Source organism: Hypanus sabinus, chromosome 2 (genome assembly GCF_030144855.1).
Source record: "Hypanus sabinus isolate sHypSab1 chromosome 2, sHypSab1.hap1, whole genome shotgun sequence".
NCBI classification, from domain to species: Eukaryota; Metazoa; Chordata; class Chondrichthyes; order Myliobatiformes; family Dasyatidae; genus Hypanus; species Hypanus sabinus.
In genome coordinates, this window is record NC_082707.1 from 190,828,502 (window position 1) to 190,854,617 (window position 26,116).

At 43.9% G+C, this 26,116-nt stretch overlaps 1 protein-coding gene across 2 annotated transcripts in view; it reads left to right on the forward strand.

Annotated features, from left to right (window-relative positions):
• Nucleotides 1–24,580, forward strand: part of ism2a (isthmin 2a) — a 57,511-nt gene extending 32,931 nt beyond the window's left edge. The window contains exons 4-6 of one of the 2 annotated variants that reach the window (XM_059961693.1): nucleotides 8,853–8,993; nucleotides 16,248–16,325; nucleotides 18,278–24,580. In XM_059961693.1, coding sequence (XP_059817676.1) covers nucleotides 8,853–8,993; nucleotides 16,248–16,325; nucleotides 18,278–18,795 — 737 coding nt within the window. In that variant the 3' untranslated portion in view covers nucleotides 18,796–24,580. The remainder of the gene's footprint in view (nucleotides 1–8,852; nucleotides 8,994–16,247; nucleotides 16,326–18,277) is intronic. The other variant, XM_059961696.1, reaches the window with a different exon arrangement.
• The last annotated feature ends 1,536 nt before the right edge of the window (nucleotides 24,581–26,116 follow it).

Consider the following 26,116-nt stretch of genomic DNA (forward strand, 5'->3'; position numbering starts at 1 on the left):
AAATAGAATAAAGATCATTCCATACATAAGCACACTGAAGAAGTACAAGAGAAATAAAGAACAACAGAAAGCACATTATAGTGTTCACTTACAGTGAAAGTGCAGAGCAGTTGACAAATAATGTGCTTGGTCCATGATGAGGTAGAGTGTGAGATCAAAACTTCAGCTTTAGATTCAAGATTGTTTAATGTCATTTTTAGCACACAAGTGTAAAGGAGAACAAAATAATTGTTACTCCAGATCCAATGCAGCACAAAAGACCTACAATAAATATAAAAATTAAATAGCTGATATGCATTGATTGTATGTTCATGCCGTGACACTAGGCACAGGAGTGTCTGGTCATAATGTGACTGATGGGAAATGATAAAGTAGTGGTGGGGGGGCTGTGGAGGGGTTGATCAGCCTTACTGCATGGGGAAAGTACCTGTTTTTGAGTGTGGTGGGCCAGGTGTGGATGCCGTACAGCCTCCTCCCTGATAGGAGTGGGACAAACAATCTGTGAGCAGGGTGGATAGGATCCTCCATGATGTTACTGGCTCATTTCTGGCACCTTTCTGTACATACATCCTTGACGATGGGTAGCAGATGCCAGTGATGCGTTGGGCAGTTTTGACTACCCGTTGTGGTGCTTTCCTGACCGCTGCAGTGCCGTCCCTGTACCATGCAGTCATACAGCTTGTTCGGATGCTCTCTGCTGAGCCTCTGTCGATAGACGTGAGTATGGATGTGCAGAGTCCAGCTCTCTTCAGCCTCGTCGGAAAGCAGAGGCACTGATGAGCTTCCCTGATTGTGTGTGATGCGTTCTGGGACCATGAGAGGTTGTGTGAATGTGCACTCCCGGCTGTTTGAAACTGCTCACAGCCGTGATGCTGTGCCACCGATGTAGAGAGGGCTGGGAGTGGTGTCTGTTATAAGAGTCTGTTCAAAAAACTAATAACAGCAGGACAGAAGCTGTCCTTGACTCTGCTGGACCATCTTCTCAAGCTTTTGTATCTTTTGCACAAAGGGAGCAGGTGGAGAAGAGAAAATTATGGGAAAACTAAAGGCCAATTAAAAATAAATCAGGTCCTTGTTTGTTATAAAAATAAAAAGACTGATTGGCAATCAAAGATTATTCAGAGATGTAAGAGACTGCAGAAGCTCTTCAGACAATGTGAAAGACAATCCTAAGGGATTCTACAGAAATGTAAAGAGCAACAGGATTGCAAGGGACAAACCTGATTCTCTGGAAGACCAGATTGGTAATCTATGTGTGGAGCTAAAACAGGTGGGAGAGATCTTAAATAAATGTTTGCATCTGTATTCACTCAGATGGAGACAGAGTCTATAGATGTGAGGCAAAGCTGCATCAACTTCACGGACCCTGTACAGATTACAGAGGAGGAGGAGGTGTGTGCTGTCCTGAGGCAAATCAGGGTGAATAAATCCCCGGGGCCTGACATGGTGTTTCCTTGGACCCTACGGAAGGCAAGTGCAGAAATTGCTGGGCCCAAGCAGAGATATTTAAATCATCCTTTGTGCCAGGAGAGGTAACAGAGGGTTGGAGGATAGCTAATGTTCTACTGTTTAAAAAAGGCTCTAAACATTAACCAGGAAACTATAGACCGATGAGTCTGACATTGGTTATGGGAAAGTGTTTGGAAGATATTCTAAGGGACCAGATATATAAATATTTGGATAGACATGGACCGATTAAGGATCGTCAGCATGGCTTTGTATGTGGTAGGTCACATCTAACCAATCTTGTAGAGTTTTTCGAGGAAGTTACCAGGAAAGTGGATAAAGGCAAGGCAGTGGATGTTGTCTTCATGGACTTTAGCAAGGCGTTTGACAAGGTCCTGCATGGGAGGTTGGTCATAAAGGTTCAGTCGCTCAGCATTTCAAGATGAGGTAGTAAATTGGATTAGACATTGGATTTGTGGGAGAAGGCAGAGAGTGGTAGTAGATGCTTGCCTCCCTGACTGGAGGCCTCTGACTAGTCGAGTGCTGTAGGGATGGGTATTGAGTCCTTTCTTGTTTGTTCTATATATCAATGATCTAGATGATAACGTTGTAAACTGGATCAGCAAATTTGTGAATGACACCAAAATTTGGGGGTAGTGGACTGCAAGAAGGTTATCATGGCTTACAGAGGGATCTGGACCAGCTGGAAAAATTGGCTAAAAAATGGCAGAAGGAGTTTAATGCAGACAGTTGCGAAGTTTTTGCACTTCAGTAGAACCAACCAGTTTCAGTCTTACACCGTGAACGGTAGGACACTGAGGAGTCTGGTAGAACAAAGAGGCCTGGCAATACAGGTCCATCATTCATTGAAAATGGTGTCACAGGTAGACAGAGTTGTTAAGAAAGCTTTTGGCACATTGACCTTCATAAATCAATGTATTGAGTAGAGGAGATGGGATGTTATGTTGAAGTTGTATAAGACAGTGATGAGGCCAAATTTGGAGTATTGTGTGCAGTTTTGGTCACCTACCTGCGGGAATCAGAATCAGAATCAGGTTTATTATCACCGGCATGTGACGTGAAATTTGTTAACTGAGCAGCAGCAGTCCAATGCAATACATAATATAGGAGAGAAAAAAAATTAAAAAACTAAATAAACAAGTAAATCAATTATGTATATTGAATTGATTAAAAAACAACATGCAAAAAAAGAAATACTGTATATAAAAAAAATTGAGGTGGTGTCCAAAGCTTCAGTATCCATTTAGGAATTGGATGGCAGAGGGGAAGAAGCTGTTCCTGAATCACTGAGTGTGCACCTTCAGGCTTCTGTATCTCCTGCTTGATGGTAACAGTGAGAAAAAAGCATGCCCTGGGCGCTGGAGCTCCTTAATAACGGAGGCACCGTTCCCTAAAGATGTCCTAGGTATTTTGTAGGCTAGTGCCCAAGATGGAGCTGACTAGATTTACAACCTTCTGTAGTTTCCTTTGGTCTTGTGCAGTAGCCCCTCCATACCAGACAGTGATGCAGCCTGTCAGAATGCTTTCCACAGTACAAGTATAGAAGTTTTTGAATCCATTTGTTGACATGCCAAATCTCTTCAAAGTCCTAATAAAGTATAGCCGCTGTCTTGCCTTCTTTATAACGACTAGATCCTCAGAGATCTTGACACCCAGGAACTTGAAGCTGCTCACTCTCTGCACTTCTGATCCCTCTATGAGGATTGGTATGTGTTCCTTCATCTTACCCTTCCTGAAGACAGATGTATACAAGGTTGAAAGAGTTCAGAGAAGATTTGCAAGGATGTTGCCAGGTCTCGAAGACCTGCGTTATAAGGAAAGATTGAATAGGTTAGGACTTTACTCCGTTAGAACATAGAAGATTACGAAGAGATTTGATAGAGGTATACAAAATTGTGAGGTGTAGGCTTTTTCCACTGAGGTTGGGTGGGACTACAATCAGAGGTCATGTGATATGGGTGAAAGGTGAAAAGTTTAAGGGGAACATGAGAGGAAACTTCTTTGCTGAGAGAGTCATGAGAGTGTGGAATGAGCTGCCAGCACAAGTGGTCCATGTGAGTCTGATTTCAATGTTTGAGAAGTTTGAATAGGTACATGGATAGTAGGGATAGGGAGAGCTATGGTCCCACTGCGGGTCGAGAGTAGGCAGTTTAAATGGTTTTAGCATGGACTAGATGGGCCAAAGGGCCTGTTACCATGTGGTATGACTCTATGACTCTAAGCTGGAATCTAATACAGGGTTATGACCCGACATCCCTTTCCTTCTACAGATGATGCCTGACTCACTGAGTTCCTCCAGCAACTTGTTTATTTTTTGATTCAAAATGATCCAGTTGGCCTGGGAATTTGCACAGAGTGAGGATAAATATTTTGGTCAGCCACAGGGGTGGCAGAGAGAATGATGTGATCAAATCTCCGGCAATTCCCAACCAGAACTGTGGACTCCTGTTTAGAGTATCACAGACTGGCCTGGAACTTTTATCAATGGTAAAGTCACTTTGCCCAGTGACTCAGAGCTTTTGAGGGGGAGGTTTGACTTTGATCACAGACACTGAGTAGCTACCATCCACCGGTTGTCTTCATTCAGCAACTTTGGTACATTTAAAGCCAATGTCCAGGTGAAGAGAACAAGCAGCAGCTGAAACTCTGTGCATTTAGCACCAAGTAATCAAAAACAAATCTCTCCCGTGGAAGGTTTGTGTTCCCTAGGGTTCTGAGTTTACCTCCTCATCAACAGAGCCCAGTGATTGATGAGTCTCCTGGGTTAACGGAGTCCTCTGGCACTGGTGTTCCTGACCATCATATGTCAAACTTGCGTCTTTACATTTTGCTGACCTAGATCGTACTCTGAGATAACTGGGAATAGATTCTTTGTCTTTTCACTGTACTCAGTGATTTCTGATTGTTGTGTCAATTATTTCCTATTCGCATTTGCACAGATTCTAAGTTTGGCATATTCAATTATAATTATCGCTGGACCCTGCCAGCTGGTGCTGATATTGGACTGAATTTGTTTGGGGCTGTAAGCAAAGGCTGAATAAAGAAAGAATCATTTCACCTTCATTTCTCAACCTTGTTTTGCAAACTGCATTTCCATTTAATTGTCTGAACAATCTCATATGAATCAATCTCTCAATTGCTTCAGTCAGTTCAATGTTCAAAGTAAATTTATTATTGAAATACGTATTATGTCTCAGCATACTGCCCTGAGATTCATTTTCTTGCAGGCATTCACGGTAGAACAAAGAAATACAGTAGAATTAATGAAAAACTGCACACGAAGACAGATAAACAACCAATGTGCAAAAGAAGAGAAATTGCAAATACAAAAAAAATTATTAATAGGGCACTATGATAGTGTAGCAGTTAGTGTGACTCCACTACAGCTCAGCATTGAAATTCAGAGTTCAATTCCGACATCATCTGTGAAGAGGTTGTTCCTCCCTGTTGGACCAAAAGGGCTTAATCCAGGCTGAATCTCTAAATAAAATAAATAGTAAAATAACTGAGACAATGAGTAGTAGAGACCTTGAAAGTGAGTCCATAAACTGTGTTCAGTGACCAGTTGAGTGCTGAAGTGAGTGACATTATCCACACTGGTTCAGGAGCCTGATGGTTGAAGGGTATTAACTGTTCCTGAACTTGGTGGTATGAGACTTAAAGCTCCTGAACCTCCTTATCGATGGCAGCATCGAGAACAGGGCGTGGCTTTAATGGTGGGGGTCTTGTTGATGGATGTGTCCCTCTTGTGGCAATGCTCTTTGTAAATATGCTCATTGGTGGGGAGGGCTTTTTCTGTGATGTCAGGTCCTGATTATTAGTAGTATTCATTAATATTATCAGTGAATGTCGTAAGATCAATAAGATTCCTTGAAGAAAAGATTATTTGAATAAGAGTCTCAGTCTGAACCATTGACGGTTTATTCCCCTACACAACAGCTTCCTGACTTCCAGCATTTAGTGTGTGTTGCTTAAGGAGCATTAACTCGTCAAGAGCCTGTACTGCTTCACAGAAGCTTTTCAAAGAACATCCAACTCCCATAGAGATGCTGGAAATCTTCATTAATGCATATAAAATGCAGGAGTTAATTAACAGGTCAGGCAGCATGTATTTAAGGAAATGAATGGTCAACGTTTCAGGGCAAGACACTTCACCAATGCTCTTATATGTTATTAACATAGGGCACACACAGATATACAGATGCACACACATACATGTACAGGCACATACATACACACGTACGTGAGCAAACATACATAGACACATAGATGAACATCAAAACATACACAATGCTGCAGGAACTCTGCAGGTCAGGCAGCATCTGTGGTGGGGCATAAACAGTTGACGTTTCGGACCGAGACCTCTGTTGGGATTGGAAAGGAAGGGGGAAGAAGCCGTAATAAGGAGGGGAAGGGGAAGGAGTACAAGCTGGCAGGTGATGGGTGAGATAAGGTAAGGGGGAAGGTAGGTGGGTGCAGGAGGAGGGATGAAGTGAGAAGCTGGGAGATGATAGGCGAGAGGGGTAAAGAATTGTAGAAGAAGCAATCTGATAGGAAAAGACAGTGGACCATGGGAGAAAGGGAAGGAGGAGAGGAACCAGGGAGAGGTGATAGGCAGTTGAGAAGGAAAGGGGTATAAATGCACATACACAGGCTCACACACACTCACACTCATACACACTCACACAATCACACTCATACACACTCACACAATCACACTCATACACACACACACACACACACACACACACACACACACACACACACACACACACACACACACACACACACACACACACACTCACACACGTGCCACTTACATTTCTGCAGCAGACCTAGAGGTTAATTAACTCTCACTTCAAAAAACTTGATGGAACATCTCAACGAGCTAATGATATGGGGACTGTCAGTGACGTGCAGGTGTTAGTGTTTACTGTGCACAGAAACCATTCGCTGGCCTGCTTTACGAAGCCTGTTTATTAGCCTAGTGAGTAAGCCAGATGTGGAGAAATTCCAGATCTACTTGGTGACAGAAACTTGCATTAGAAAGCTAGGACGCCAAACTTGTTACTGTGCTTTGTTGTGTTCAGGTCAGGTCAATCATAGTGTTTGTTCCTGGAAAATGTGGATTACAATGTGCTGGCAGTTTCAGGTTGAAGATTAAAATTGGCATAATCTGTCTGAACATTGTAGCGTGACTCGTGTGTGTGTGTGTGTGTGTGTTTAATGTGCTCACTCCAGTATACCGACTTCCTGAATATACTGAAAGAGGTAATTGAAGAGATTGTGAGGCATATGTAATGATCATTTCAAGAATCATGGTTCTGGACAACTGGAAAATTGCAAATTCTTTAAGAATTCTTTAAGAAGGGAGGGAAGTAGAAGAAGGGAAACTACAGGCCAGCGAGCCTGACGTCAGTGGTTGGGAAGGTGTTGGAGTCCGTTATTCAGGATGAGGTTTTGGGGTACTTAGATACACCCTGATGAAATAGGCCGAAGTCAGCATGGTGTCCTTGCCTGAAAAAACTGTTAGAATTCTTTGAGAATATAACAGCAGGATTGACAAAGGAAAGTCAATGGATGTTGTTTACTTGGATTTTCAAAAGGCCCTTGACAGGATGCCACACATAAGGCTGCTGAATAAGATAAGAGCCCATGGTATGACAGGAAAGTTACTGGCATGGATAGAAGATTGGCTGGAGGCAAAGTGTGGAAATGAAGGATGCCTTATTTGCTTGGCAAGTGGTAACCAGTCATACTCCTTAGCGGTCAGTATTGGAACTGCTTCTTTTTGAGTTATATGTCAATAATTTACAGTACTGTGCAAAACTATCAGGCACATATATTAGCTAGGGTACCTAAGACTTTTGCACAGTACTATACTAATTTTATGTATCGCACTGTACTGCTGCCATTAAAAAAAAATAAACCTGATTCTGATATGGGTCTCTATTGTGGACAGAGAGTGAGAAGGGGGCAGGAAGAGGGGAATCAAGGGGGGAAAGGGGAAGGGAGAGTGAAAGGAATGGGAAGCACCAGAGAGATATTCTGTAATGATCAATAAACCAATTGTTCGGAATCAAACTATCTTGCCTGGTGTCTCGGGGCTGGGTTGTCTGCTCCTGCCCCTGCCCCTGCCCCTGGCACCCCTTCTCTGCTACCCATCCCACACCCCTCCCACAGCGCTCCACCCTCCTCATTCCCAACATCTCTTGCTCCCACCAGATTTACAGACTCGCTCTCCGATCCACGTTGACAAATACAGTACTGTGCAGAACTCTTGGGCTCCCTACTATATACATGTGCCTAAGACATTTGTACAGTGCTGTAGGTGGTGGAATTGACGGCCAAGTTTGCAGATGATACAAAGGTAGTGGAGGGACAGGTAGGTTGAGGAAGTAGAAGTCGACAGAAGGACTTAGACATATTAGGAGAATGGACAAAGAAGTGGCAGATGGAACACAGTGTTGGGAAGTGTATGATCATGCACTTTGGTAGAAGGAATAAAGGTGTTATCTATTATCTAAACAGAGAAAATTCAAAAATCAAAGGTGGTAAGGAAGGCAAATAGAACTTTAGCATTCATTTTGAGGACTAGAATATAAAAGCCAGGATGTAATATTGGGGCTTTACAAGGCATTTCTCAAACAGCAATTGGAGTATTGTGAGCAGTTTTGGGCTCCCTTATCTGAGAAAAAATAAGCTGGCATTGGTGAGGGTCCAGAGGAGGTTCATGCAAATAATTCTGGGAATGAAAGGGTTAATATCTGTGGAGGTTCTAGGCCTGTAGTCACTGAGTTCAGAAGGATGAAGGCGGTTCTCCTTGAAACCTATTGAATATTGAAAAGCCTATATAGAGTGGACGTGGAGGGGATGCTTCCTATCTTGGGAAGGATCCAGGACCAGAGGACACACCCTTAGAATACAAGGACGTCCCTTTAGGAATTAGATGAGGAGGTATTTCTTTAGCACGAGGGTGGTAAAATTATGCCCCCTCGTATTTGCCATTTCCACCCTGGGAAAAGTTCTCTGGCTGTCCACTCCATCTCTGTCTCTTATTGTCTTACACAGCTCTATCGTCCGCTCTCTTCCTCCTTCATCCAAAGAGAGAATCCCTAGCTCACTCAACCTACCCAGGCAGCACCCTGGTAAATCTCTTCTCCACCTTTTTTTTTAAAGCTTCCACATCCTTCCTACAATGGGGCGACCAAAACTGAACACATGAAAAGACTCTGAATTGTTCCCAGCCCTGGCACCTTACTGAGTGTGGGCAGGTGTGGCTGCGGCCTTGTCTGCAGCTGCATTTACCTGCAATGTCACTCTGCACACTGCCTGGGCTCCTCTGTGCCTCGGGCAACTCTGACGCATTACCCTCTGCTTTACAGACTACAAGGACGATGAAGACTGGAGCGCCTGGTCCCCCTGCACGGTGACATGCGGCTCTGGCAACCAGAAGCGCACCAGGTCGTGCGGTTATGCCTGCACCGCCACCGAGTCACGGACCTGTGACCTGATGCGATGCCCGGGTGAGTGGGTGAGGGGCGTTCAGGTTAGACTTGACTGGACGATGCAGGGAGGGAAGCCCCAAGGCCTTGCTGTTTGGGTAACAGGCATTAGGGAGGTGTTCTCACCAGGACAGTGATAGGAGATGGGGAATCCACCAAATGAGTAGTGAAGCCAGAACTGTCACCCCCACATACAAGGTGAACACTTGGTATGTTGTGTTCGGGACCGAGAGAGGGATCAGGCTCAATAAGACCATTAATATATAGGAGTAGAATTAGGCCATTCAGCCCATCAAGTCTGCTCCACCATTCCATCATGACTGATATATTACCCCTCTCAATTCCTCTGCCTTCTCTCCATTACCTTTAACGCCCTGACTAATCAAGAACCTATCAAACTTTGCTTTGAATATGTCAAGTAACTTAGCCTCTACAGCCGTCTGTGGCAATGAATTCCAGAGATTCACCAGCCTCTGGATAAAGAAATGCCTCCTCATCTCTGTGCCCTCTGATCCTAGGCTCTCCCAACATCCTCTCCACGTCCACTCTTTCTAGTACTTCGTACATTTGGTAGGTTTCAACATGATTCTCCCCTCCCTATATTCTACACTCCAGCAAGCACAGGCCCAGAGCCACCAAATGCTTCTGATTCATGAACACCTCCATTCTCAGGATCATTCTGATCCTGATGCCCTTCTGATCCCTTTCCCAATGTCAGCACATCGTTTCTTAGATAAGGGGCCAAAACTGTTCACAATGCTCCAAGTGTGGCCTGGTAAAGCCACAATATTACATCCTTGCTTTTAAATTCTAGCTCTCTCAAAATGAATGCTAACATTGCACTTGCCTTCCTTACCACTGACTCAACCTGCAAGTTAACATTTAGGGAATCGTGCACAAGGGCTCCCAAGACACTTTGTGTCTTTGATTTCTGAATTCATTCCACATTTAGAAAATAGTCTACACCTTTATTCTTTCTACCAAAACGCATGATCATACATTTTCCTACAGCATATTTTTTGCTCTTTATTTGTTCAGCATGGTCACAGTGTGCTGACTGGACACAAATCTCTAGGGTTCTGTGATTAACACCCTCCAAGTAAAGATTTGGATGCCAGTCAACATATGAATGACAGATGTATCAACTTGTCTTCAAAGGCATTGAGCAACTCTTAACAGACATCTCATATTCAACAGAGAAACATTTTCCAATTCACTGCTTTGAAATGTATTTTCCCGAACTTCAACCTTGCACATTTACACCATAGCCTGCCACTCAGCCCATTGTGTCTGTTCCAGTTGAAAAAGGTCCATCCAGCCTAATCCTGGTTTCCATCACTGAATTGGAGTTCATGGCTCTTTAAGTGCACGTCAGTGTAATTTCAAGTACTGTACTGCAGTCACAAGCATACAACAGGCCCAGTGTGGGGCAGCCAGAAAGCACCCATCTACCCCAAACCTATTTTATTCTCCCCAAATTACAATCAATTCCCTTCCCCTATACACTCAGAGTGATTGACAGTGGCAAGTTAACCTACCACCTAATGAGAAGGGCTTTTGTTTCCACCGGCCTTTCAAGAAGCAGGTTCTCACCCACTGAAGGAAAGATCTTCTTTCATCTCTCCTCTAACCCTTCTACCAATTACAGTACTTTAAAATTTAAAATTCCTGTCCCCTGGTTTTTGAGCTCTCTGTCCCTTGGGTGTTGAAGACCCTTCCCATCTACTTTTCAAACTAACTCTCCCCTTAGCCTCCTATTTTCCAAAGAAAAACATCCCCAGCTATCAAATATTTCCTTATGGATACAATGTTCCAGTGTTGGCAACATCCACATGGATTCTCTAAACTAACTTTCCTGTTCTTGCAGTATATTCAATGACTTGGCTTATGTGGAAGAAAATTGTGAATATAGCGTTAAAAAGGCTGTATGTTGCTAAAGCTTTGTGATCCTGTGGATAACCTGTGTTTTCCCAATTAAGTTGCAAGTCTACGTAACTAGGATCCACACTTGAAGTCTGGTATCGAGCTGTATTTTAAGAATTCTTTGACAGCCTATAAGAAAAAAGCTATTCTATATGAGCTGGCACAGTAAAGTAGCAATTAGCGCAAATGCATTACAGTGCCAGCTATCACAAATCAGGGTTCGATTCCTGCTACAGTCTGTAAAGAAATTGTACGTTTTCCCATGACTGTGTGAATTTCATCTGGGTGCTTCTGCTTCCTCCCATATTACAAGGATGTACAATTACTATTGGTAATGCTATATTGGTGCCATTTATGACTGCTTCCAGCAAATCCTCAGACTATATTATTCATTGATGCAAAATTACGCATTTTTGTTTTGTACATGTAACAAGTAAAGCTGATCTGTATTCTGGAGGTCAAATCACTAGGTATATTTAAAGCGGAGGTTGATAGCCTTTTGATTAGGGCATCAAAGGTTACAGGGAGAAGGCAGGTAAAAGGATGGATAATAAATCAGCCTTGATAGAATAGTGGGGCAGACTTGATGGGTTGAATGGCCAATTCTGCTCCTATGTCATATGGTCTTTATCAATAGACAATAGGTGCAGAAGTAGACCATTCGGCCCTTCGAGCCTGCACCGCCATTTTGAGATCATGGCTGATCAACTACTATCAATACCCAGTTCCTGCCTTGTCCACACATCCCTTGATTCCCCTATCCATAAGATATCTATCTAGCTCCTTCTTGAAAGCATCCAGAGAATTGGCCTCCACTACCTTCTGAGGCAGTGCATTCCAGACCCCCACAACTCTCTGGGAGAAGAAGTTTTTCCTTAACTCTGTCCTAAATGACCTACCCCTTATTCTCAAACCATGCCCTCTGGTACTGGACTCTCCCAGCATCTGGAACATATTTCCTGCCTCTATCTTGTCCAATCCCTTAATAACCTTATATGTTGCAATCAGATCCCCTCTCAATCTCCTTAATTCCAGCGTGTACAAGCCCAGTCTCTCTAACCTCTCTGCGTAAGACAGTCCTGACAACCCCCCGATGCCCTGAGCTTTGATTTTACCCACCAATCTCCTATGGGGACCTTATCAAATGCCTTCTGAAGATCAAGATACGCTACATCCACTGGATCTCCCCCGTCTAACTTCCTGGTTACATCCTCGAAAAACTCCAACAGATTAGTCAAGCATGATTTACCATTGGTAAATCCATGCTGGCTTGGCCCAATCCTATCACTGCTATCTAGATATGCCACTATTTCATCCTTAATAATGGACTCTATCATCTTCCCCACCACCGATGTCAGGCTGACAGGTCAATAGTTCTCTGTTTTCTCCCTCCCTCCTTTCTTAAAAAGTGGGATAACATTAGCGATTCTCCAATCCTCAGGAACTGATCCTGAATCTAAGGAACATTGGAAAATGATTACCAATGCATCTGCAATTTCCAGGGCCACCTCCTTTAGTACCCTAGGATGCAGACCATCTGGACCTGGGGATTTGTCAGCCTTCAGTCTTCTCATCACCGTTTCCTTCCTAATGTCAATCTGTCTCATTTCCTCTGTTACCCTATGTCCTTGGCCCATCCATACATCTGGGAGATTGCTTGTGTCTTCCTTGGTGAAAACAGATCTAAAGTACTCAGTAAATTCTTCTGCCATTTCTCTGTTTCCCATAACAATTTCACCCAATTCATTCTTCAAGGGCCCAACATTGTTCTTAACTATCTTCTTTCTCTTCACATACCTAAAAAAGCTTTTGCTATCTTCCTTTATATTCCTGGCTAGCTTGCGTTCATACCTCATTTTTTCTACCCCATATTGTCTTTATAGTTAAGTTCTGTTGTTCCTTAAAAACTTCCCAATCATCTGTCCTCCCACTCACCTTAGCTCTGTCATACTTCCTTTTTTTTTAATGCTGTGCAATCTCTGACTTCCTTTGTCAACCACTGTGGCCCCTTTCCCCCCTTTGAATCCTTCCTTCTCTGGGGGATGAACTGATTTTGCACCTTGTGCATTATTCCCAAGAATACCTGCCATTGCTTTCCACTGTCTTTTCTGCTAGGATATCCATCCAGTCAACTGTGGCCAGCTCCTCCCTCATGGCTCCATAGTTTCCCCTGTTCAACTGCAACACTGACACCTCCGAGCTGCCCTTATCCTTCTCAAATTGCAGATAAAAACTTATCATATTATGATCACTACCTCCTAATGGCTCCTTTACTGCGAGATCGTTTATCAAATCCTGTTCATTACATAACATTAAATCCAGAATAGTCTTGTCCCTGGTCGGCTCTCGTACAAGCTGTTCCAAGAATGCATCCCGTAGGCACTCTACAAACTCCCTACCCTGTGGTCCAGCACCAACCTGATTCTCCCAGTTCACCTGCATGTTGAAATCCCCCATAACTACTGCGACATTACCTTTGCCACATGCCAATGTTAACTCCCTATTCAACTTGCACCCAATATCCATGCTACTATTTGGTGGCCTGTAGACAACACCCATTTGGGTCCTTTTGCCCTTACTGTTAGTTCTATCCACACAGACTCTACTTTTCCTGACCCTATGTCCCCCCCCTTGCAAAGGACTGAATCTCATTCCTCACCAACAGGGCCACCCCACCCCCTCTGCCCACATTTCTGTCCCTACGATAGCATGTATCATCATCAGTTTTTTCTCTTTTTAACCACTTTCTCTTTCTATCCTGCTGCCTGTAGTGAACTGTGGACATCCACACCAAAATCTCTCTCTCCTCTCAATGTCCTCCCATTTCAATTTATTCCACTGTCTCACTTTGGTTCCCAAAATCATTCCTTCACTAGTTTCCAATTTACACCTTTCTACCAAAATGACCTGATCATCATTGGGGTACCATGGTAGTGTAGTGGTTAGCACAACACTTTGCAGTACAGGTGACCTGGGTTCAATTCCTGTCATGGTCTAAGTCAAAAATAAATCTTTGCCTCACCCCACCCCCCCACCCCCATCAATTGCAAGGCCAATTTTTGTATGAACTGCAAACTCTGTACATCTAGGTCGTAAACATTCATCCATGTTACAAAACGAAGGAACTGGGTTCTGAACTCATAGCGTTCCACGGCCTTCCAGTCGCAAAATCACTGATAACTCACTACCCTTTGTTTCCTGCTGTTGAGCACCTTTTACAGGCATGCTGCTATCTCCCACGTAGTTTTTGGCCAGTTGTACCGCAGAACTAGGTTAGCTGTATTATTAGTCACGCGTGCATCTAAACATGTCATTTTGTGTCAATGAGCAACACAGTCGGAATTGTTCTGGGAGCAGCCTGTAAGTGCTTCCGGTACCAACATAGCAGACTCACAACTCACTAACCCTAACCCATACACCTTTGGGATGTGGGAGAAACCGGAACACGCAGCCACGGGGAGAACATACAAACTCCTTGTAGGACGGCAAAGGAATTGAACCCCCAAACGATGATAACTGGCACTGTAAAGCAACTGCGCTAACTGCGACACTACCATGTCTCTCTGTCGAACAATAAAAAATTTCATGAACATGACATCAAAGTCAAGGCCCTTACAGACCCTTCACCTGCTCAAAAATTATGTCATTAGTCCAGTCTGGCCTTCCTTGAATAAATTCATGCAGACTACCCCTGGTTAATCTGTGCCTTTCTAAACCAAGGCTTTGACTGTCCATGAGGGATGTTTCTCATAATTTGCCCACTTCTGAAGTTAAAATGAACTGCCCAGTAATTATAAGCACAAGAGATTCTGCAGATGCTGGAAATCCAGAGCAATGCACTCAAAACGCTGGAGGAACTCAGCAGGTCAGGCGGCATCTATGGAGAAGATGTTTCAGGACAGGAAGGGAAGGGGGAAGAAGCCAGAACGAGAAGGTGGGGTGAGCTGAAGGAGTTCAAGATGGGAGACAAAAGTTCAGAGAGCAGCAGAGACCACAGAGCAGTGAGAGAGGGTCTCACTAAGCTCCGGTCAAAGGGAAGATTAATTGTTTGGTTTATCTTTTACTTTTACACAACAATACAGTACTACTTCAGAAGTCCCCCAGTCACTCTCCTCCAGCCAGTGATGATTGGAAAGCCTCTGCATTTTCTCCCCTTGTATCTATAATAACCTCGCATACATTTCATTCATCTCTCCCTCCCAGCCTTCATCACCATGGCACAATGGCACAGTGGTTAGCGTAACACTATTACCATGCAGCGACCCAGGTTCAACTCCACCACTGTCTGTAGAGATCGTACGTCCTCTGCATGACTGTGTGGATTTCCTGGGGCAGCATAAACTCGTTGGGCCGGAAGGGCCTGTTACCACATTGAACTTAGAACACGACAGCACAAGCCGTCCTGGCCCAACAAGACCACGCCACCCAATTACACCTATATGGCCAATTAACCTACTAACCCATACAGGCCCTTTGGCCCATATGTTGTACCTCTAAATATAAAAAATGGACAAATTGGATGTAACAATCTTAGTTCTGTTTGATCTCTGTTTAATTTCTGATCCTTGGGTTTCTTCCAGGAAAATAGAATGATGAGTAATCTCAATTCAAAAATTTCATTTTATTTTAGAATACAAATATTCAAATACTAAGCAAACTAAAAGCTAAGAGACAATGCTAAAAGGGAAAAGACAAAGGAATAAAGAAACCAAGATGCCACTTCTGAAAAATTCATCTCTTTTATAAATAAGATAAAGAAATTCTTCAGATAGAAATTAATTAGTTAACAGGCTACATAATTGAAACTATTACATCATGTGGGTAATGTTCTCGTACTTAACCAATGAAAAATGATAAAGGTGATAAACTGTTAGTTGAGCTGCTATACTACCTTCTGCCAGTGAGTGTGAAAAATATGTTTGTTAAAAAGTACAAATCTTATAAAAAGTATTATTAAAAAAAGTGGTTTTCTACAATACTATAATGCATTAATGAATCTACTAACATAGGTACGTAAACAAACTATGCAAGACAGTTTTCCACTGCACCTTGGTATTTCGAGAATAATATGCAACCAATATATTTACCAACTAAATGCTCAGTAGTTGGGACGTAAAACTCTATTCCTGATCCATGGAGGTTCTGGGATGAGGGATTGTTGCGATAAGGCCATTCCAGAATTTGATTGTCTCAATTGAACAACACTGCGGCAGGTCCAACAAATAACCAGGTATCATGTAGCTGTTGGGGCGGTTTTCAGGTTGGTACTGAGTGTTCACGTGGGAAAATCACACCTCTGACAGGCTGGTTTGTTGGGCCAAGCCTGAAACTCACAGTGCTCTTTTCCTGCAGGGGTGGAAGATGATGTGAGCGCAGCCACAGAAAAACTTCTGGATGAGAAAGAAAATGGAACAGAGTTGTTTGACACAGGTGAGTGCAGAGCCTCGACGTCAACGTGGTGAGAATACGCTGGCTGGGGGAAATCGGAAGACTGGGTCAGCCAGTCCTCTCTGGTAGCACCAGGCACGTCTGTATACTCTGACACCCAGAACTCATTGGTTCATTGACTGCCTGGGATTGTGCACAGGAAAAGTGCAAGTCTGAGTTCTCTTGCTGGTAAGAAGAGAGGGTTCCGGTAAAGTGTCAATCTGCAACTGTAATTTGAACCCCAAGGTTGTCCAGTATCTCGGGGCTTCAAGTAGAGTCAGAGTCATGAGTTAAGCCCATTATCTCTTATGGGGCATAGTCCACTGACAGCAGCTCACCAGAATCCTCTGTCCCAGGCCAATATTTCAAGTTATCCCAGGTGCAGCCCATCTCCTCCTTCCTCTCCCAGGGATGCGGTCTTTGGAACTTCTGTTGGTGTTTCTGTAGCCTCTGGGCTTTTATGGGATGGGTTGCTAGCCCCATTCACAACCTACCTCCTTTTACAGTTGGACTTGGGACCATCCATGGCAGAGTTATCACAGTCATTCAACATGGTAATAAGCCCTTTTGCCCAACTCATCTATGCCAACCAAGACGACCAAATCCCATTTACTTGTGCTTGTCATATATCTCTCTAAACCTTTCCTATCCATGTACCTGTCCAAATATCTTTTAAATGTTGTTAATCTACCTATCTCAACCACTTCCTCTGGCAGTTTGTTCCATATATGGACCACACCCTACCTCTTGATCCCCAATCCTGGAAAAAAGATTGTATGAGTGTACCCTATTGATGCCCTTCATTATGTTATACATCTCCATGAGGTCACCCATCAGTCTCCTGTGCTCCAAGGTATAAAATCTTAGCCTGCCCAGTCTCTTGTCTTGGCAATGTCCTTATAAATCTTTTCTGCACTCTTTACAGTTTAGTGGTATCTTTCCTTTAGTAGGTTAACCAAAACCAAGCATAACTCGCCCAATGACTTGTGCAACTGCAAAATCATTGCATCTTAACTCCTAGACTCAATGCCTTGACTGAAGGCCAGCCTTCTTCACCACTATCTACACGTTTTCAGGAATCTATTGGTACACCAAGGTCCACCCCTCTGTTCTACTGTGGTTTCACTTCCCAACACCTTACACTGATCTGAATTAAACTCCATTTGCCATTTCTTGGCCCACTTTTGCAGCTGATCAATTTAAATTGGCCTTCTTCACTGTCAGTGATGCCTAGTGTTATCAGTTCTATAAATCTAACACAGGACTGGACCAGCAACCCAATAGCCCTAAACCGGTGTCACTTCTCCCAACCTTTCCCACCAAAGCATGTACTGGTGGGCTTTGTCCCACATGTACTAGGTTGCCTCCTGTTGATCATTTCAACCTCACATTGTGGGAACAAGCTCCACAATCCAACCTGTCTGACCAAAACTATTCAGCCATCGAATGAAAGGAAAGAGTCACTTTCAATTACTCTTTACAGCTGATGTTCTCCGTATTTTTTTTATCATTCTTACCATTTGTCTTCTTTTGGTTGTTTTTGAGTCATAGAGCATTTCAGCCCAGAAATTGCCCCATTGTCCCATCTAGACAATGCTGAACTACCTAGTCCCTTTGACCCACAAATCAACCCTTCATAACTTTCGCTGTATGTTAGTCCTTGTTCAGACATAACTTTTCATAAATTCTATTTTATTCCTTTATGTTCCTGTAAATGCCTGCAAGAAAACTAATCTCAAGGTGTATGGTGACATATACATACTTTGATAATAAATCTTACTTAGACGTTCATGCTGCTTGACGCACGGAGTTCCTTCTGTGCTTCATGTGTTATCTCTATGTTCCCCATTTCTGACGGGCCTAAAATATTAACGCTGTTTCTCTCTCCAAGGATGCTGACTGCTCTTTGCTTCACCCAATGTTGTGTTTTTATTCAATTGACTTTCGTCCTGCAGAGGTGGACAGCTGCGAGAAGTGGTTGAACTGCAAGAGCGAGTTCCTGAAGAAGTACCTGACGAAGGCGCTGACTGACCTGCCCAGCTGCCCCTGCACCTACCCCACCGAGGCCGTGTACAGCATCGTCAGCGTCCGCGAAGATGGCAAGGGCAGGTTCTTCCGCTGGCGCGACGCCAGCGGCCCGAAGGAGCGCCTCGACATCTACAAGCCCACCTCCAAGTTCTGCATCCGCTCCATGCTCTCCTTCGACAGCGCCACCCTGGCCGCTCAGCACTGTTGCTACGACGACCAGATGCGGCTGATAACCCGGGGGAAGGGCGCGGGGGCCCCCAACCTGATCAGCACGGAGTTCTCGCCCGAGCTGCACTACAAGGTGGACGTGCTGCCGTGGATTCTGTGCAAAGGGGACTGGAGCCGTTATAATGCGGTGCGCCCGCCCAATAACGGCCTGAACTGTTCGGAAAACCCCTTGGAAGATGACTTTATGGCTCAGCTCAAGGAAGCAAAAGAGTATTGAGAAAAATAATTTCAAAAATGGATGTTTTTCACTGATGACAAACCACCTCACATCTGGTAATATCAGTCAGTTTTTACCTGGCAGCCATCAGTATTGATTAGAAACAGTACCGGGCTGGTGCTAACATTAAAAAATATATATATATATATATTTGCATATAACTGTGTTCATCCAAAGAAAGGGATCATTTCTACAACAAGGTGTTGACCACAAGAGGATAAACTGAGATATTGTCACAGATGTGACTTCCCTGTGTTTTATTCGCAGCTCTTGTGTGGTACAGCGGGAAGTTCCATGGTTGTTTCACACTCAGTAACATTGTCGGGATCCCACAGTCGGATTTCCTCGCCCATTTTCCCAGCAGCTCCGAGACCCGAAAGGTGCCCATCTCATCTGCGCTGAGATTCCATCATCCTTGGCTTTCCCGGACCCACTTCACACCAGACTTCTGGAGGAATAATCTGCGGGATCTTCAGCATCGCTCAAAACCCGCGACTTTCCCCAGCAGGATTTAAAGCGAATCTCACTGGAGGGTGGATGGTTGAGGACACGGGATGTGCCTCGATGGGGGAGGATCTTGAGGGAGCCCATTATTACACAATAGCTCTGTAAACATCCGTCAATGTCAGCTGAAATTCCTACATTACAGCTGCCACTACAGCTTTGGAAGTATTTCACTGAATGTAACCTGCTTTGGGACATTTGACATGGTGACGGATCCATCTTGGTTTCGGTGCTGCAGCTGCCTTTTGCCATAATGGCTGCTTGCTCAATCAGACTAGTCAGCATGGTCGTCCTTTCAAAGCAGAGTTCACTATCTATAATTCTCATAATTGTGCAACCAAGCCTGAGGAACAACAGGCCCATGTCCATAAACCTCTGCACACAATTGCCATTTACCTCAGTTCAGCAAACAGTCTAACTCAGCCAAGCCAGGGCCAAAAGTCAAAGGAAAATCTGACTTCCAGAATTTCGACTTGTTTTTCTGTTTATTCCCAGTTTCCAGGGAACAAATCAAGGGAGTAGCTGCTCCTTTTTCTGGCCTCTTGAGTATCCATGAATCTAATTGTTCCTTTGGCTTTCATTCAGTAGCTCAGCTGGTCGAGCAGAGGCCTGCTGAACTAACATAATCATCCTTACTTAGGTCGCTGGTTGGAGTATTGTGTTCTGTTCTGGTCACCTCATTGTAGGAAGGACGTGGGATCATTAGACAGGGTAGAATTTAAAGCTTAAGAAAATCCCTGCTGAATGAATGCTGGGGATCAGGACCATTATAGGAAGGAGGTGGAAGCTTTAGAGAGGGCGCAGAGGAGATTTACCAGGATGCCGCCTGGATTAGGGAGCATGTCTAAAGAGGAAAGCCCTAGCTCACTTCACTCGTACATCTTTGCAATGTGGGAGGAAACCAGAGCACCCAGAGGAAACCCACATGGTCCCGGGGAGAACATACAAACTCCTTACAGACAGCTGCAGGAAGTGAACCCAGGTCACTGTTGTGGTAGTAGTGTTATAGTAACCGCTACACTACCACACCGCCCATAGTCTCAGTTCTACTTCCCCTGTGCCACTCTCTCTGGCCATCCAACGGTGTATCAGTGATAAAGTGCAAACAGCCACCATTCTCCTGGTAGAAGAGCCCCATGCATTCATAGCCCTCAACTCTCAGCCCTCAGACCCTGACCCTCCTGCCTCCCTGTGTCGACCCTCCCAGCACCTATAAGGACTATTCATTTCATACATTCCTAACATGAAAGTATATTTCAGAATGCATCGGTCCAAAGTAAAGGAGGTTTTGTTTTTTATCTAAATTCAAAGGGGACGCACTAGCGTAGTGGCTAGTGCAATGCTTTACAGCACAGGTTTGATTGCTTCTGCTGCCTGTAAGGAGTTTGTACGTTCACCCCGGCTGCTCCAGTTTCCTCCCACATTTTAACACATACGGGCCAGGATTAGTGAGTTGTGGGCATGCTATGTTGGTGCCAGAAGTACACACATTCCTCAATGATTTGAATTGACACAAGACAACGTATTTCACTGCATGCTTTGGTGTACAAATGTCAAATGAAGCTGGTTTTTATAGTTTGTATAAATGTGAACTGTGGTGAGCACAAAATGAGACATGGAATGTAATTCAGGAAATTACAGTTCACTTGATGGTCCTTACTGTGTCAGAGGGCCATTGCTCAGTCTCCACTCTAGATGGCTGTGTGTGATCCAAGCTGTACAGAGGGAGTGCTGAGCTATTCGAGGAGTTGCCTCTTGGATAATTGGCCCACCTCCCCATCACTGAATCCCTACTTGCACCCACAACCAACCTTCAACATGCAAGAGCTGGCAGGTTGTCCGGGAGTCCTTCCGTTAAAAAGAGTCACAGAGAGTTGTACAGCAGAGAATCAGGTCACACAGCCCACCACACCCATACTGCTGAACTAGCCCCATTCACCCCATTAGGTATGTAGTCTCTATGCCTTGGTAAGTCAGGTGCTTGTCTCACTCTTTCTTTAATATTATGAGGGCACCTTCCTCCAACACCAACTCAGGCAGAGCGTACTGGATCTCTGTGTGGAAAATATCACCTAGCAGATCCTTTCTAAGGCTCCCATAAGAGATTGTGCAGATACTGGAAACCTTGAGCGACAGACACAAAATGGAGGAACTCAGCAGTTTGAGGCAGCATCAGTGGAGGGGAATAAACAGTCAGTATTTCAGGTTGATTATTCAACATAGATGATGCCTGACCACCTGAGTTCCTCCAGCATTTTGTGAGTTGCTCAACTTATACCTTTTTAGTTTCGACAGACGATTCTAGTTACCCAATATAATCCCCTTGATAATTTTGAAAACTGCACAGCCTATCTAATCGATCAGAAACAGGTCAAGGACAGAGTAACAAGCCTGGTTGGTTCCCCATTAACCACACACACCCTCTATCAGTTACAGCATCATCTCCCAGAAACCTGGCCTCTTGCAGCTGGAAGGTTAAAGACAGAAAGCCCAAGGAATCTCACTAGCCACAGGTTCCTGGTTCCATGGTCATCACAGGAACAAAGTCCTGGATCTCCTCACCTAACACTATGAAGGTGCCTTCACTATAATGTGGGCAATGGCTCACCATCACTCTGTCAAGAATGGATATTAAATTATATTCCATGACATGAGATTCTGCAGATGCTAGAAATCCTGGGCAAAAACAAACACACACACACTCACTCACTCTGCTGGGGACTGGAGGCACTCAGCAAGTTGGCAGTATCTAGGGAGAAGAATAGACATTTGACATTTATGGCCAGGACCTTTCATCAGGACTGGAAAGGAAAGGGGCAGAAGGCAGAATCCTGGGTCGAGAGTTTCTTGTGTTTAAATGCCTTGGTGTTGGATATTCATCTTCATGTAAATCTCTTCATTGTGGTGTCCTGGCACCGTATCCTTGGTAGACTTGTCCAGAGCATGAGAAACACCTCAAGACCATGTTGCCAATCCCTTCAGAAAGACCTTTCTACCAAGATTCAACATTTCAAATCTCTTGAGTCCATGTGACTCTGCCCAAGGTGCTGGAAGAATTAGTAAGGGTATATCTTCCAAAATCTTCCTTGCATGTAACACTTACAATGTTACTAGAGTTCTATCAGTGCTTAAGCGACTGGAAGTTGTTCCAAGGAGGCCAAGTGGATTTGAAGGTAGGTGAGGTAATTTCAACTGATGTAGGTCATCATTTTCCAATATTCACACCAAATGCCCACCAAAACCACTGTGATGGCATCAGTACATCTGACCACCACATACCCACCCTGTTGTTGTAAGGGGTCTAACAGGATGGGGTGAGGAGAGAGGGCCATACCTTCAGAGCATTCAGAAAGGTCTGGGCTAATTTTTTAAAAGATTACTGCTATTTGTCACACGTACATCGATGCATATAGTGAAATGTGTCACTTGTGTTAACTACCAACGCAGTCCAGCGATGTGCTGAGGAGAGCCCACAAATGTTGCTATGCCTCTAGTGTCAACATAGTATACCCAGTAGAACAGGAGCAACCCATGCCCTGTTGTGGTTCCAGAAACGGGAGATGGGACCTTAGAGCACTCATCATTTACAAATCATTAGCAGAAGTCGAACACCCTTCCTCCAGCATTTCCTTCCGCATCCACTGCCATAAACTCTGGTGTTGTATTAAATGAATGTGATCAAAGCGTCACAGGAGCCGGTGTTGTACGTATATCTTAAACATCGTTCATCACTCTCAGCTGCTGGCATTTTGTCACACAGAACAGGATGTAACATTGCCTCTGCATTGGAGGCATTGTAACTGGATTTGACTTCCAGTTATTGCAAGATCGATTTGACAAAGGACTGGAAGAAATTACTGTTTAAAGAATTCAGCAACACCACTTGTGAAGGTTTAACTTGAATACCTCCATGAGACTCAGCCCTGGCTTCCTGTTATCTTTGAATATTTAAGTTTTGTGTGTTTTAATGATTTGTTCTCTGAGCTTCGGTGCTGTTGTATTGTTGAAGAGGTGGCAGGAGAAAGGTGGGAGGGTGGAACGGAAGTGGGTGAACCCCAGGCCTACCTCAGGTCCCTGATCTGAATAGGCTGTGGAACATCGTGTGGAATTGTAAAGAGCACTTCCTTCCATCGGTGAAGGCCTTCTGTGCCCTGTTGGTTCAGTTATACGCAGGGCAATATTTGGGTTCACTTCATAGGCAACGAGGATCTCACTGGACCACTCTAGAGTCTGTTGGTCTGTTAATCTATCTGTCTGTTTCACCCCCCCCTTCTATCACCCTTTCTTCCCTCTTTCTGTCTCTCTAGCTCTTTCCCTCTCTGTCTCTCTCTCTCTCTGTCCTCCTCTTCCCTCTTCTGCCTCTCTATCTCTCTCTCTCTGTCCTCTTCCCTCTCCTTCCTCTCTATATCTGTCTCTCTCTCTCTCTCTCTTGCTCTCCCTCTCTATCCCTCCCTGACACACTCTCTCTCTCCAATGTCTTTGTGATCTCTTGGGCTGTCTGACCGATACAGTCACTGGGACTTTGCTCACTGAGAATCCTTGGATGGACATGAAGTGAACATCTTTGCTGATCCTGCACCTAACATTTCTACCACTTCCTTAGGTTGACTTCATTGTAAAGGCTAGGGCACCCTGTTCACTACTATCAGTGTCAACCAGATGAGAAAAGGGACAAATCAGTAGTGATTTCCTGCTCTGCTGACCCCCTTCCCTGCAATGAGGACAGTTGAAAGGATGGCAATCCATTCAGCCAAAATGCATCACATCACACACAAATGCATTGACTTGTGATGGAGTGATAGCAGAACGCTTTATGTATCCGAAGGACCTTATGTACATTGACACAGGTCCACCACACCTTGGAAACAAAGTTTAGGAGCTAAACTAAGAAGTTTAGCTCGTCTAACATTTTGGAGTAAGATACAGATCCTTGCTCCAAATCTGAGGCACTTTACTGAGATTTTTCCATTATATTTTCTTGTCACATTTCAAAATGAGATCCCACTGTTCTCAAGAAGATTACCTGCAAACAAGTTGCTGCAGATTATTTCTCTGTATAAAGGAATCTTGTGCATAATGTAAGAACTTAATAGCTTACTGTAATTGTGAGTTTCTTGTACAGTATTTATTGTCTGTGTTTAATGCTTAAGAAATAAGACTAAATTGTTTTACATGATTGAAGGTGCACTACTGTGAGACAATGTGTTTCTAAGGGACTTACGTTCAATGTGAAAAGAAAGCATCATTTATCATCTATTTTGTCTTTCAATAAAATCATTAACTGGCAAATGTATATATTTTTTGCTTATCTCAGTTTAAGTTTTAGTTATGATAATGAAATAATAACTAGGCAGATGGTGAAATTCTGAAGTAAAATTTGATCCCTCAAAGTTGCTGTACAAGTTGATAGGATTGTTAAGAAGGTGCATGGTGTGTTGGCCTTCATTAACTGGGACTGAGTTCAAGAGCTCTATAAAACTCTGGTTAGACCACGCTTGGAATATTGTGTTCAGTTCTGGTCACCTTATTATAGGAAGGAGGTGGAAGCTTTAGAGAGGGTGCAGAGGAGGCTTACCAGGATGCTGCCTGGATTAGAGAACATATGAGGATAGATTGAGTGAGTAAGGGCTTTCCTCTTTAGCACAAAGGAGGCTGAGGGGTAACTTGATAGAGATGTACAAGATGAGAAGGAACATAGAGTAAGAATATAGCCAGAGACTTTTACCCAGAAATGGCCAATACATGAGGGCATAATTTTAAGGTGATTGGAGAAAAGTATAGGAAGGATGTCGGGGGTAAGTTTTTACAGAGAGTGGTAGGTGTGTGGAATGCATTTCTAGGGGGCAGATGAGGGTGGTGGAGGCAGATACATTTGGGACAATTAAGAGACATTGATAAGCATATGGATGATAGAACAATGGAGGGCTATCTGGGAGGGTTTTACATTGATCTGAGAGTTGTGAACAGGTCAACCCTGTGTCATGGGCTGAAGGGTCTATACTGTTCTACGTTCAGTGTTCTAAAAACAGAAAATGCTGGAAAAAACTCAGGGAGTCAAGCAGCAGCTCTGGAAAGAGAAACATTTCTAGTCTGTGTCCTTTTGTCAAAGATGGGAAAGAGAGTTGCAAGCTAGTTTTCAAAAAGAGAAAAGAGGAGGGAATGGAGTGCAGCCCAAAGGGAGTGTCAGTATGTCTTAATCAGGGCATTTACTCACATATTAAGCCTCCTGGAGTATGTAATAACAAACTTGTGGGATTTGCCCAGCAGATGTGACTATTAATGGGTGACCATTTTCCACAGATGTGGACATGAAATTCAGGAGGCAGATTGTGAGGTCAGGAGTCCATCTCATTATACGACGGGAACACGGAATGGTCTCTTACAGCAGGGTAGAAGCTGCCCTTCACCCTGCCACTACTTGCTTTCAGGCTTTTGTATCTTGTGCCTGGTGGGAGGGGGAGAGAAGAGCAAATATTTGGTGTGGATGAGGTCACTTGGAATATTGTGAACAGTTTTGGGCCCCGTATCTGAGAAAGGATGTGCTGACATTGGAGATGGTTCAAAGGAGGTTCACAAAAGTAATTCCAAATTGAAAGGCATGTCATATGAGGAGCATTTGATGGCTCTGGGTCTGTACTTACTGGAATTTAGAAGAATGAGGTTCTGATTGAAACCTATTGAATGTTGAAAGGCCTCAATAGAGTGGATATGGAGAGAATGTTTCCTATGGTGGGGGAGTCTAAGACCAGAGGATACAGCCCTCGATCAGCCAAATGTCCTAAACCTTCTCCTGTATCTTATGGTATTTAATTATGTT